The following is a 12,540-nucleotide window of genomic DNA, read 5'->3' as shown; positions in this document are numbered from 1 at the left end:
TATGAATTATTGAAAATTATACTATTGATTTTTTTCCCTTCGCTGCTAACCAAGAAGGTCAATTTTTGTTTTAATACAAACTGTCAACTATTAAAAGCTATACTTTTGTCAGAAGTTGAGTTTTACAGTTTTGGACAATTCCTAAAATTATTTGACAAGGCTTTGCTTGGGTAAGGGAGGGGAAGGAGGTGAGAATCTTAGTTCTCTATTTCCTTTGGTGAGCAAAACTTCTATAAAGAGGATATGGTCTGGGGTTGTGGTCCGGCTCATTAAAGAACCACCACTACCACCATGGAAACTCAGAGTTTTATGAGAAACTTCAACAACTTCCTCTCTCTCTTGTTGCAGGCGGGTGAGCCGCCCTGCGGAAGCCCGGGCCTCGGGGCAGCAGCGGGGAGCTTTAACCTTGATTTCCAAAGACTTGCCCTGAGTGAGGGGCCAGCCAGGGCTTGGAGCCGTCCTTCGGCCTGCCAGGTTCCCTTCCTGCCAGCCAAGAAACTAAAGCGGCCCCAGAAACTCTGACCATGAACCAGTTCTCATTCCGGGAGGGCATCTGTGTTCTCTTTTCCCCATACTCGCTGGGGCGTGGGCTGGCCTTGGATTTCAGGCCCAGAGACTGAACTTGTGGGTAAATTGGGTTTCCACCTCAGCAGAACATTTCTTTGGGGCCTGATGTTCATTAAATCGCCTCAGCATTCTGGGGGACCTAGTAGCCCGCCCGCTCCTTTACAAAAACCCTTCCCAGCAAACCCTTTGTCCCGCTTCCCAAAAAGGAATCTCCCCTGGCCTGGCGGAAACAAGCGTTGAACATTATTTTCGGCCTTGGGACCGTTTCGCCTGTTCCCTCTCAGTGCTCTCGACCAAACAATAACCTCTTTTAAAAAACTCCGCGGTGGCAATGAGACAGACCTTTTAAACCTTTACGCAGCTGTTCAAATACAACATCATTGTCAGGTTAAAAGCCTGGCGCCTCCAACTGCTTTGGCTGCGGCATACCAGCATAGCCTGAGGTTTAAACATTACCTTTCCACAGGGGTGGCTGTTTTCGAACTGTGGGGTGGGGGGGTTGAGGATGGCAGGAGAAACAAAACATAACTTTTGACTCTAGGTTGCTAAGGTACTGTTCAAAGCTAACAGCCACTGACCAGCGCCCTGAAATTTGCTTTCTCACATAGCAGAGATCTTGTTTCGAGCCAGGGCTAAGCGTGCCCAAGGCTGGATAAAGTGCCCGCTGCACTCGCTTGCCGCAGGCGTCCTGAAACTAGCTTGGCGCTCCAGCAGTATCGAGTGTCGCCCTTTTGCCTCTCGGCCAGGAGAGCTGCTGGGAACTTGTTTGCCCAATTTTCCCTACCCTAAGCAAGGCAAGACTGTTTAATCTAATCGGGAATTTTATGCCCATCAAATGCCCTTTCATAATCTTTATTTATACATGAAGAAAACATACAGGCTTAAAAACAAAAACAAGCAATTCCTTGCGGGCGGGTAGGTCTGCAGTGAGCCAGAATAAGCAGGATGTGTCTTCAGAATTTGGGGACCTTTCCATTTCAGCTTTCAGTGGCTTTGAGCTCAAAGTCACTCCCATATTGGTTAGAGTTAAATAGGTTTTTACTCACAGACAAAAATGTGCATATCAGACATAATTTTGAATCTGTTCTCACAAAATTCTATTTTTTATCTTTAAAATTTCTGCCTTCAGACCCGCTCCTTGAGACAAGAGATTGTCAATATTTTATCATTAAAAAATCGAGCAAGATAGAAATAATACAAAAGAATGATCTGAGCCCCAAAGGATGGAAAGTGTGCCTAAGACTCTAAGGCTGAGATGAGACGAATGGAATAAAAAGGCAGTGCTCTACAGGGCAGCCTTTATTTTGCTTCCGAGTATTTAATGTAGCTGATGTTTTCGATCATCTTTAGATCAGTTAGGGCAGTTACCATTAATAATAAATCAATATTGCACCATAAGGGAGATGAATGCCCATATTTGTACCAAGACGCTCTTCTCCCTGCCACAGTTCTTTCCAGGGAAAAATTAAAAGAATAGCTTGAGCAAGAAATTAGCATTTGTAATCAAAAAGTGGCTTGCATCTGCACTCTTGTCTCCTGGAAGAAAAGTTGAAGCCCTGGGCCTGAGTGGACCTGTGGGCTCTTAGGGTCATCCCGGATTAGGGTCCTGAGCCACCTCTGGGCTGTGTCACTCTTTGGGGACAGAGCGGATGGAGTCAATTAAAAGCTGTCTTCCCAGGGCGCTCCTCCGGGTTGCACTGTGCACCTCCAAGCAAATCTAGGGGGCAAATGGGGAGTCTACCACCAATGCAATAAGGGGTCTATCCAGACGTGCAACAAGGGCTGGCGGCCGGACGGCCTCTTTCTGCAGACACAAAAGATTCCTACTTCGCGCATTTCCCTTCCACTTCAGAGTCTGAGACCTTGGCGCCTCAGGATCCAAGGCCACTCTCCGCAAGCCCCACACATTCTGAAAGATGGGGGTGGGGAGAGGTCTTCAGCCCCCAGAGGTTCTGGTCTGATCCCGGGCCCTTGTCAGGCCCATCTTGGGCGCAGGGAGGAAAGGAACTGCAGACCGCTGAGAAGCGGTGTTTTCGCAGGCGGCTGCCAGCCAAGTCCAAGGGGCCCCCGAACAGCCAGATGTGCAGCCGCTAGGGCCGCCTTGAGAGGAACACAACGACATCTAGGGAGGGCAGCTCTCACTCCACATAGACCGAGGACCCCGTTCAGCCTCGGGAAAGGTAGCCTCACTATAACCAAGCTGGACCGGCGGTCAGACTAGTGGAGCCAAGGTTGCCCGCGGGGAACACCCACGCCACTCGTTAGAGACTCGCCTGGGGGCTCACTGGAGCCCCGGCCTCCCCACCAAAGCTGAGGCCAGCTCCGGGAGATGGGCAAGCGGCAGGCCCCAGGGCCTTTGGTCCAGGGCTTGGAGGGCTAACAAGGCCGGCGCTAATTCTGGGGGTTGCAGGCTCTTCACAATGAACTTCGGGGAGGGAAAGGGGGTAGTCATCCTCCCTTAGAGAGACCAATGTCCGGGAGCCCTGTCTTCTCTCTTGTGAACTCCGAACGGGGACACAGGTCCTCCCCAAGGTCAGGGGCTTTGCTGGAGGAAGGAGGGCACGCAACGAATGCACTGCTTCTGAGAGCCAAAATTCAACTCTGCTCAAGACCGGCGTGCAACTTGGAAGGGTGGCCAGTGTTCTGTCAAACGCAAAGCCCGTTTGCTTCAAATACATTCCCCGTTCCACAACGCCTTGAAGTATAAACGTTTCCCCCTGAGTGCCTGCTGCCTCCCGTGTCCGCATCAGCCCAGCCCGGCCTGGGCACACCAACTCACAGTCCTGCCGGCGCCACCCGGTCGCCACTGGTAGCCGCGCACTCCAGGCACGGCCGCGGGCTCCCTAACCCAGAACGATTCTCCCAGTCCCCCATGCGTTATTTTTTTCTGAGAGACATTTGGCTAAGTTGCCCTCGCCCTGATCTGTTATAAACAAAAGCCTTTTAATCATCCCAGGCGGTCTGAGAGGGGGTAAAACCGATGAAGTGTTTTTTTTTTTTTTTTGCGGGGGGAGGGGGATGTAAGTGGGGGGTGTCCAACCCTAGACAAGGCTCTCCACACTGAAACCAAGAAAATGGATTTTCCCTAATTTAATTAACTAGCAGTGGCTATGGTATATTTCAAAATGCACACATTTATCTTTTAAAACTCTCTCCTCCACACCATCAAGTTATACCAAGGTATTCTTTTGCAACAGCTTTATCTTTAAAGAGACAAAGATTAGGCTATCTGTTTCGTGAATCTAGTTGCTCCGTTTTCTGTCTCTATACAACTTCTCACACCTCATGGCTGCTTAGAACAAATAAACTAGCAAACACCTTAGCTGCCGCCTGTTTCTAAGGGGTTGAGGTCGCCTATTAGAATCTAGTATTGGACAGATAAGGTACCGCGGCCTCTTGGTCAAACGCGGCTTCTGGAACGTGAGCGCGCCCTCGTGTGGATCTCCAGGCCCCTGCAAACGGAAAATGGTATCTCGGGTTCGGCTTGCCTTGGGTGGTGGGCACACAAGCTTGCTAGTTTAGGTGCAGTTTTAAAAAACAGATGGAAACAGAAAGAAAAAAAAAACAGTTTTAAGCTCATGGAACGATCATACTGTTAGGGCACTGACATTTTAACCGATTTCTAGAATACCAAACAAAGGAATCCCCTTCTTAACGAAATTTTTCGATTGTAGGCTTTGTTTCCATTGCATCTTTCACCAAAGGATGCTTTTAAAAGCAATATAACTATATTTCCTTTTGTTTCTTATTATAGAAAGTGCAATAATTTATTTCACAGGGTGGCAAATTGCTTTCAAATTTAATGAAGGTGCAAGGCTGCACAGAACTTCCTCTTTCAAATGCTTGATTTTAAAACTGTAGTTCTTCATTAAAGCAAAGGGGACCACTATTTAAGACCCCCCTCCAGAATTATCAGCCTTTCCTAGCTGTAGGGAAAGCAGCTAGCAGGCATTTTAATCTAATCAGTATTTTTAAAAAGAAGTTGACTGCTATTGCATTACACAAACGTTTGCAGGGAAATTAAGGTTATTGATCCTGAAATTAGGAATTTTCTTAGATTTATGGTGAGCTCCTGGTATGATTTTGTGTGGTCATAAATGTGTGTGTGGCTCTGGCTATGTGTGAGCATATATGTGTGAGAGTGGGTGGCAGCTGAAAATCAAGAAGAACCTTAAGGCGCCTAATTATTCAGAAAGGTTAAAGGTGATGACCTTGACATTTCGGAAGTTCAAAGGCATACATTTATGCACTTATTTTTTCCTTCCCAAATAAGGCTTAGCAATTTTTTAAATTGCATTTTGAAATGCATGACTCCTTGGAAGATGCATGGAGTACTGTGCATTCATAGATTTATATTTTGTCTTTGGGCTTAGGAGAGGTTAAGAGTCATAAGATTCACTTCACTCTTTTCAGAGAGAGAGCTTTTCTCACTTCTCCAGTTTATTGCACATTGCGGAAATCTCTTTTGGGCCCACCAGAAGGTGTATAATATAACCCAATTAAGCTGTTTAGAACTTTGGCTTTTATGGTGTTGTCTAGACAGTTCAAGGTTTTGTAAACAGCCTGGCCTGGCCCTGCAACATAAAGTGCAGTACAGCCCTCACCACATTCTTTAACTTGAAGCGATATAAATGCCATGAGAGGGTCTGCAGCTCCTGGCCCTATTTCAGTGGGGGCGGGGAGGGTTTACCTTCCCTGCTCCAGGTCCACTTATGATACCAGCAAGCCCTCTCCACCTACTGATGACTTCCTTTTCGAAAACTTCTCCCTTCAATGGAAGGTTCTAATTTTGGTTTCTTCTTTTAAGGGACTGCGGCTCCTTGTTAGCTTGGAAGAGATCATTTGGATTTTCTAACCAGTTTTTAAAAATGGTTGCTGTCTTTTCAGAAATCCCAAGTTCACTAGACTAGGGGTGGGGGTGGAAGTTTGCTTCTTAGGTTCCTGCTGCCCCAGCCTTACTGCCTGGAGAAGGCAGCGCCAGCATTGCTTGGTCACATCGTCAATTCAGAAATTCATCACTAACATGATTTTTAAAACCAGTGTAACCTAGAGGTGGTGGGAAGGAATGACTACTATTTCAGTAGGACTAAAAAGTATTTCATTCGATATTCAGTTGCACGGGTTCTGGCCACTAAAATATCCTAATGAGGCACTAAACCTCAGAGGAGAATTCATACAGTGTATAGAAGCTGTAACCTCCATTTTACTAGAAACCATTTATTCGCACAAAAAAAGACAGTGACTCATGCCTTGATATGACAGACTAAAGGTACATTTCCCAAAGTTTAAATAATCTGCATTCACCGAAGAGGAAGGAAGGGATCTCTTAAAACTCAGAGCAAAACACCAGCGCCTTCTAGCACCCCCAACTCGGCCCAACTTCCTACAGACCCCGCCGCGTCCCCACGAGGACTCCGAGAGGGGGAAGGGGAACGACAGCACATTGGCGGTAAAATTGTAAAGGGACGTTTGCATTTACCATTTTCCCCTTATTAGGATCCGCTCGGCCAAGTCCCGGCCTCGTCCGCAGGCTGCAGTGGTCGCTGGGAGGTCCCGAGTTGACCGTGGGAAGGAATCGTGAAGTTCCACAGAGAGGAGACGTCATTAAACCCAAGGACATTGGGCCTGCGGAGAGCAGGCTGGTGGGAAGGAGGGTGGATGAGTGGGGCTGGGGAGGGGGCGCTTCCTGGAGCTCTCAAAATAAGGGGTTTCCAGTGAAATACTGCAGACGGTCTCTGTTCAGTTTCTTTTCTTTCATCCTGCGATTCTGGAACCAGATTTTGACTTGCCGGTCAGTGAGGTTGAGCATCCGAGAGAGTTGAAGTCTTTTCTCTTTGTTTATGTACACGTTAAAGAAAAACTCGCGTTCCAGTTCGCGGATCTGGTACTTGGTATAGGGACAGCGCTTTTTCCGGGACCGCTGGGGGGCCACTGCAAGGCAAAGAGACCAAGGGGTGAGAGAGGCCGCTGCCTGACAGCCCCCACCCGCCCGCCCGGGCCACTGAGCGAGGGCCAGGCCCTGGCCCCGTTGGGGACGTTCTCTGCCGCGGCTGAAAGGCCCTGCCTGCGTCGTGGGGGATGATATATGGGCGGGCACAGGAGAGAGTGCGGGCGTGGACATGTGTTCACGCCCGGACACATACACACACACGCACACACACACACACACACACACGCACACACACACGGAGCCTGGCACGGAGGTGGGGAAGCAGAGGGCAAGGCAGGCTCTAAACTGGAACCTGAGGGAAGAGAGACAAGAGCGGGCCCGCCGGGGCATCTGCTTGACTCCAGCGGCGCGCGTCAGCTAGCGGCTTGGATAAAGTCCAGTGGAAGGATCACACTCCCCCCACTTCCCCACCCCCCGCCTCTCTCCCTTAAAAGCAGGAGGCTCCGGTGTATGCACTCACACTGGCTTGAAACCTCCCTCCCTCCCTCCATGGTATCTAGCACCCCCCTGCCCAAAACTGGGAAAAGGCTCTCTACAGCGATTAATGTCCTCCTCGAAGTCTACCTTAAGCCCACCTAAATTGGTTTCCTACCATAAACACGCTTTACAACGGCCCGGGAAATCTTATAGGATGTATAAACCTCTTCGAATGCTTATAAAGTAGCACATAAAAAGGCTCAAGCAGAGGGAGGCCCCCCCCCCCCCCCCCCCCCGCGGCCCCTGGGCCCACCGCTCGCCCAGCACCCGGTGCCTACCTGCGCCGCCGCTCTTCTCGGTCCCCGCCTCCCCCGGGGGGCCCTCGCCGTCGCCACCGCTGCCTTCCGCTGCCCCCTTGGGCTCCGAGCCAGGGGTCGTCTTGGAGCAGGGACTGCCCCCGCCGCCACCAGCCCCGGTCTTGGGGTCGCCCTTGTCGGCTGCGCCCTCGGGCTGTGGGGGCGCGGGCGGCGGCGGGGGCTGCGGCCCGGCGAACGGGGGTCCGGGCGCCGCCTCGTAGAACTGGTCGAAGCCCTGTGGCAAGATGCCATTGCGGCCCACCGCGCTGTAGAAGTTGGAGGCGGCGCCCGCGGGGCCGTGCGGCGGCCCCGGCGCAGCGCACACGGGCTCAGGCGCCTTGAAGAGCACGTCCGGCCGGCGGCCAGCGGGCGGGAGCAGCTCGCGTTGCATGGCCGCCTCCTCGGCCGCCGCGGCCGCCGCAGCTGCCGCCGCCGCCGCCGCGTAGTAGGGAGCGTAGCCCCCCGCGCCGCCGCTGCCCCCGCCGGGGCCGCCCCCGCTGCTGCCGCCCCCCGCGCTGCCGCCGCCGCTGCCGCCACGGTACGGCCACTTGGCGCGCTCCAGGCCGTAGTCGCGGAAGGCCACCTCCCGCACGGGCTGGACGTGCGGCGCCAGGTTGGAAGAGTAGGGGAAAGTCATCTGGCAGGACGACGGTTGGGAAAGGAACGACGGCTTGCTAGCGAAGTCAGACGGGGCCACATAGTAGGCGCAGCCCGGCAGGTACATGCTGGCTGCGCTCGGGCCGCACTCGTCAAAGTCGTTCATGGCTCTGCGGCGTGCGCGCCAGCGAGCCCCCGGCCGCTCCCCGCGCAGCCAACCTGAGCCATCGATTGCACAAGAGGCTTGGGCCAGGATCAACTAAGCAAAAATCCCCACCGGGCGCTGACGTGCAATTCATCTTGATTGATTCTGGTGGTAATTATGTCACGTGACGCCATGAAGAGCAATGTCCTTATATCTATATCAACGCTCGCCAACACGCCCCGGGACGGCTCCTGGCGCCGAGACGCGCGCGCTGGGGGCGGATCGGCTGCCCTCTGCCGCCAGCTCTCCCCGGGCGCTCCCTGACCAGGCTGCGCCTCAGGCCGGTCACCTGCGCGCCGCTGGCCGCTGCCACCGCTGGGCGCATCTGCCACCGCCCGAATGGGCCGCCCGCCCGCGTCCGCCCTCCCGCGCCGCTTTAAGTACGCGGACCGAGGCCGGCGGGGAGGAGGAAGGAGGGGGAAGAGGGGGAGGAAGGCGGAAGGGAGAGAAGCAGCGAGCAGAGGGGGGGGAGCCCCGGCTCCAGGCTCCCTAGAAGCTAGGAACTAGGTGTGAGGGTGTGAGGTTCCGAACCCCACCCCCCTTACTGCAGCCGCTCCCTCCCCCGCGACTCTGCCACCCTCTGCAGCTCACCCGCCTGGGAGCTTGTTGCTTCTTGTTCACCGGGCGTAATTTCGCCACTCTCCAGGGCGCAGGGAGCCCTGATTTACATATTTCTCTGCCCAGCGCGTTCGGAGCGGAGTGACCTGGCTCTTTCCAGTTCTGACCCCAGGGGTGCGAGTGCTGGCCTCCGAAAAACCCAGGCCATTCACCTCCTAGGCACTCACCCAGGCCGGGGCCTTCGTGCCCACCCGGCACTCTTCCCTCCTCTCTGGTTTCCCTCTCTGTTCTTGTCTCTCTTTCTCCTTGCTTGGTCCCTCTTCAGTCTTCTCCCTTCTCTCTCCTGTCTTCGCTTCTGTCCTTCCTCTTCTTTTCCGCTTTCCTTCTTCCTTCCTCTTGCTTTCCTGTCTTCTTTCTCCTCTCTCTCTCTGTCCTCTCATCCTCTCCCCTCCTTTCCTCTAAGTTGTGTGTCACTGTCTCTGTCTCTCTCCCTGTTGCCTCTCTGCTTTCCCCTTCAGCACTAAAGCCAGGAGGGGGCTCAGCCCGTGGTCCCCGGCCTCCCTAGAATCTGGGGAGTCTGGTGAACAAAAGGATCTGGAGACCTACCCTCAGGGTGCCTGGCTTCCCGCTGGCTCGCCATAAGAGACAACCCCCACACACTCGCACCTCCGTCCTCCTCACCCCTCTGCTTTCAGGCCTGGCCTGGGTGTCCGCCTTATAGCCAGACCCTTCACTGCTTCGGAGCCCCTCCAAGGCCTGCGTATCCACGCCGCGTTTCCCCAAGGCTCTTCTGGTACCCTTGGGTCTGCATGGTCACTTCAGCCCCTCCCCCAAGATAGGTTGTCTCTCTAAGGGCTCTCAGCGGAGCCTGACTCCCTACTGGAGCCCCTCTGTGTCACCTGGCTCTGAGGCAGACTCTTCGTGGGGCATCCCATCCACTCCCCCAAGGCCTCACTCTCCTCCCAGCCTGCCGCGACCCTCTTCTAGCCCATGGGTCCAGGCGAGGCCTGGGCTCCCACCTCCGAGAGAGCAGACGCTTTTCAAAGGTAAACCGTCTCTTCCCAAACCCAAATCCCAGAACCAAGGGCAGGAGGCTGCCCCTTTCCCCAAGATGCCTCCGCCCAGGAAATCCCAGCGCTGGGGCCTGGGCCTCAGTCCTATACCCAGGGCAGGCGGCGCTGTCTGTGATGCTGGTTCCCTCCCTGGCCCGGGCTGCTGCAGTGCCGGTGCTGTGCGCTCTGCCCACCGTGCGGACAGACAGAGAAAAGGCGGGTGGTCTGAGCTAATATCTATTTTCTGGCTGATGTCCTCCCCCTTCCTCTTTTTCTCCTCCCTCCCTTTCTCCCTTCCTCTCTCCTTCCTCCGCCCCTTCCCATGTCTGCTTCCCTCCCCCAACACTGCGCAAATAGGTCTGTGGCGACTGGAGGGCATCGAGCCTCCCCCAACTAGAACTGCCCATCTTGTGTGCTCCCTCCCCACACCTGGCACCCCCGCCCAGATTCCAGCTGATATTCTTCTTCTCAACCCAGACACCCAGGACATTTATCTGCCTCCCCATCTCCATCCCAGGCCCAAGCCTCTCCCTTTCGGGCTCGTGGTCGACGCCCCTGGATCTCTCTCCTAAAATGGCTCCCCGGACGCTGCACACTGGCCCTGCGGTAGCTCAGGACCCAGGGCAGCTGCGAGGACTTCAATCCGGGTCTTTATGTGCCTGGGGTTTCGCAAAATTCTCGCACCTTCTCTCTGCTGGCGGCACGGGGTGGGGCGCAGGCAGCCCGGCGCCCCCATTGTGGAGCCTGCTGACCGCCGAAGAGGGAAATGGGGAGGACGAACCATTCAAGTTCAACGACATGGCGACGGCAGCTCCGGCGGGAGCAGCGATTTGGCGGGGGAGGGTGAGCCATCTGCAGTGGCGCGCCGGTGCGCAGAGGAAGGGGGCGGCCGGCCCCTTTAGGCTCCTTAGCATGGACCCTTGCCCCCCGACCCACTCCACAGCCCAGAGCGCTTTCATTCCAGTCCCAGCCCGCTTGGCTCTTTGGCCCCAGCTCCCTGCTAGTTCCTGCCCCCATTCCCCAAACCCAGGAAAAACCGCAGCCTTCGGACCCGCGCGTCCCGCTCGAGAACCTACCGTGAAGACGCGGGCTCTGTGGCCTTGTCCTTGCCTGCGCGGCCCCACCCGAAACGCAGGGAGCGCACCAGGCCTTCGGGGCGCAGCCAGCCACTCCGCGAGGAAGAGCTTTCCGCACAGCGCCGGGACGCGATGCGGTGATTTTGAGCCACCCAAGATAAGACGCTAACTTGACCTTAACTTTGTCAGGGCGCCCCTGGTATCTGGAGAACGTGAACAGACACTGTCTGGCAGCTCTCGTAAAAGCTGACTGGGGAAGGGATTCTGAGTCATTTCATTTATTGCCACTACAGTTCTGCAAGAAAGCTTTTCCTCCCTGCCAAACTTTAATTATTTATGCTCTTTTAAGAAACGAAAGAAGAGAAACGCAGGGAAAACACCCAGAGCCAGTTCCTTCCCTGCAGAGCCTTCGGAATGGACTCCTTAAGTCAAGCGACTGGAGAACAAAAATATGGGGAGATCACCTTTGTCTAAGGACAGTGGGGCAGTCTCCTTGCCCTCCCCCACTATCACTGAGGGGGGAATGCAGCTGGGAGAGGCGGGTGAAAGGTGAAGGGGCATCCCCTCACATGAATATTTACAACAATTCCAGATTTCTCTTCCACCCGCAGGCATCCCGGAAGCCTCCCCAGCCCGCCTCCCTGGGGGAGAACCCCCAGGCCTTAAAAGCGTCCCCCCTTCCCCGCCGCCTTCTGAGTTCCCAACTGATTGAATGCCAGACGAAGCTGTTTTTTTCTCGTTTTAAAACCGTTTTCTTAGTCAAGAGGCCCGCTTGGACTGCAGCATTTCAGAGGACACATTTCTCTTTCTGAAGGGAATGTTGAGCACTCAGATTTTAGCGTCCTTTCTCTTCAGCATTTTTTTTTTTTTTTTTTTACAAATTTCCTAGTGGTTCCAAATCTTTGCGGGAACACGAGCTATGGAAGGAGACACCAGAGTCTTTGTATTTGTGTGAAATAGCAAAAGGTATAGATTTGGAAAAAACTGCTGAACCAAGATATATGCTTTTATATTTAGAATAATTTAATTTTCTTTGAGGAGTGATCTCCATGAATATCCCCTCCCCCACTCATCCCAGGCTAAAGGGAAAGAACACTATGATTTAATGATATATTTTGGAAAGAAACAGCCTCCGTGTTTTCTGTCTTAAGGCCTGGATCTGAGTTCATATGCTTTCCTCCTCCTTTCCCCAGGCTTCCGAGGGCTCAGTGCGGCTTCCGCCTTTGTTCAGTTGTTTTTGAGGAGGCAAACCTCTGAATGCAGACTCAGACTTGGAGATCCTGCTCTGGGTACCATCGCCTGTATGTGCCAGCCAGGTGGAGAATCCTTTTGATCCACAGGGCCTTGGCAGCTCTTGCTTCTTTCTCTCCTATTGAATATATATACATATATGTATATGTAGTTGTGTGTGTGTATACAATTAAAGAACAATTAAAATTTTAATTATACACCAAATTTGCTTCTGGGAAGGGGAGTTGAAATGTTGAATATTCAGTGTTAGTGATTTAGTGGTTTTGCTAATTATTCCTCTAGCTAAAAGCTAGTTTCCACCTCCACCAGCTAGGAGCTGGGGTTTGCAAGAAAATGAGCAGCAAGCAGGCCCTGACTTTCTTGGACTAAGCTAGAGGTTCAGATGGACTAGGGAGTTTTGAGGCCCCATTTCCCAAGAGAGTCTGCTGAGCTCTTGGTAAACCTGCTGGTATCAAGGATTTAGCAGAACATAGCCGGTTCCAGAGAAGTCAGACCAAAACTCGGTGGAGAC

General features: G+C 53.5%; 1 protein-coding gene across 1 annotated transcript; it reads right to left on the bottom strand.

The window, feature by feature from the left end:
* Positions 1-5,761: 5,761 nt before the first annotated feature.
* HOXD11 (homeobox D11) lies at positions 5,762-8,123 on the bottom strand. Its single transcript, XM_030802867.1, has 2 exons — positions 7,273-8,123; positions 5,762-6,498 (listed from the first exon to the last, which is right to left on the bottom strand). Exons 1-2 carry the CDS (start codon positions 8,051-8,053, stop codon positions 6,263-6,265), a joined length of 1,017 nt encoding a protein of 338 aa, XP_030658727.1. The 5' UTR covers positions 8,054-8,123; the 3' UTR covers positions 5,762-6,262.
* Between the last annotated feature and the right edge of the window lie 4,417 nt (positions 8,124-12,540).

The sequence above is a fragment of the Nomascus leucogenys genome, chromosome 22a (assembly GCF_006542625.1).
Source record: "Nomascus leucogenys isolate Asia chromosome 22a, Asia_NLE_v1, whole genome shotgun sequence".
NCBI classification, from domain to species: domain Eukaryota; kingdom Metazoa; phylum Chordata; class Mammalia; order Primates; family Hylobatidae; genus Nomascus; species Nomascus leucogenys.
Note: the sequence above shows the minus strand (reverse complement) of the source record. Positions and strands in the feature narration are given on the sequence as shown.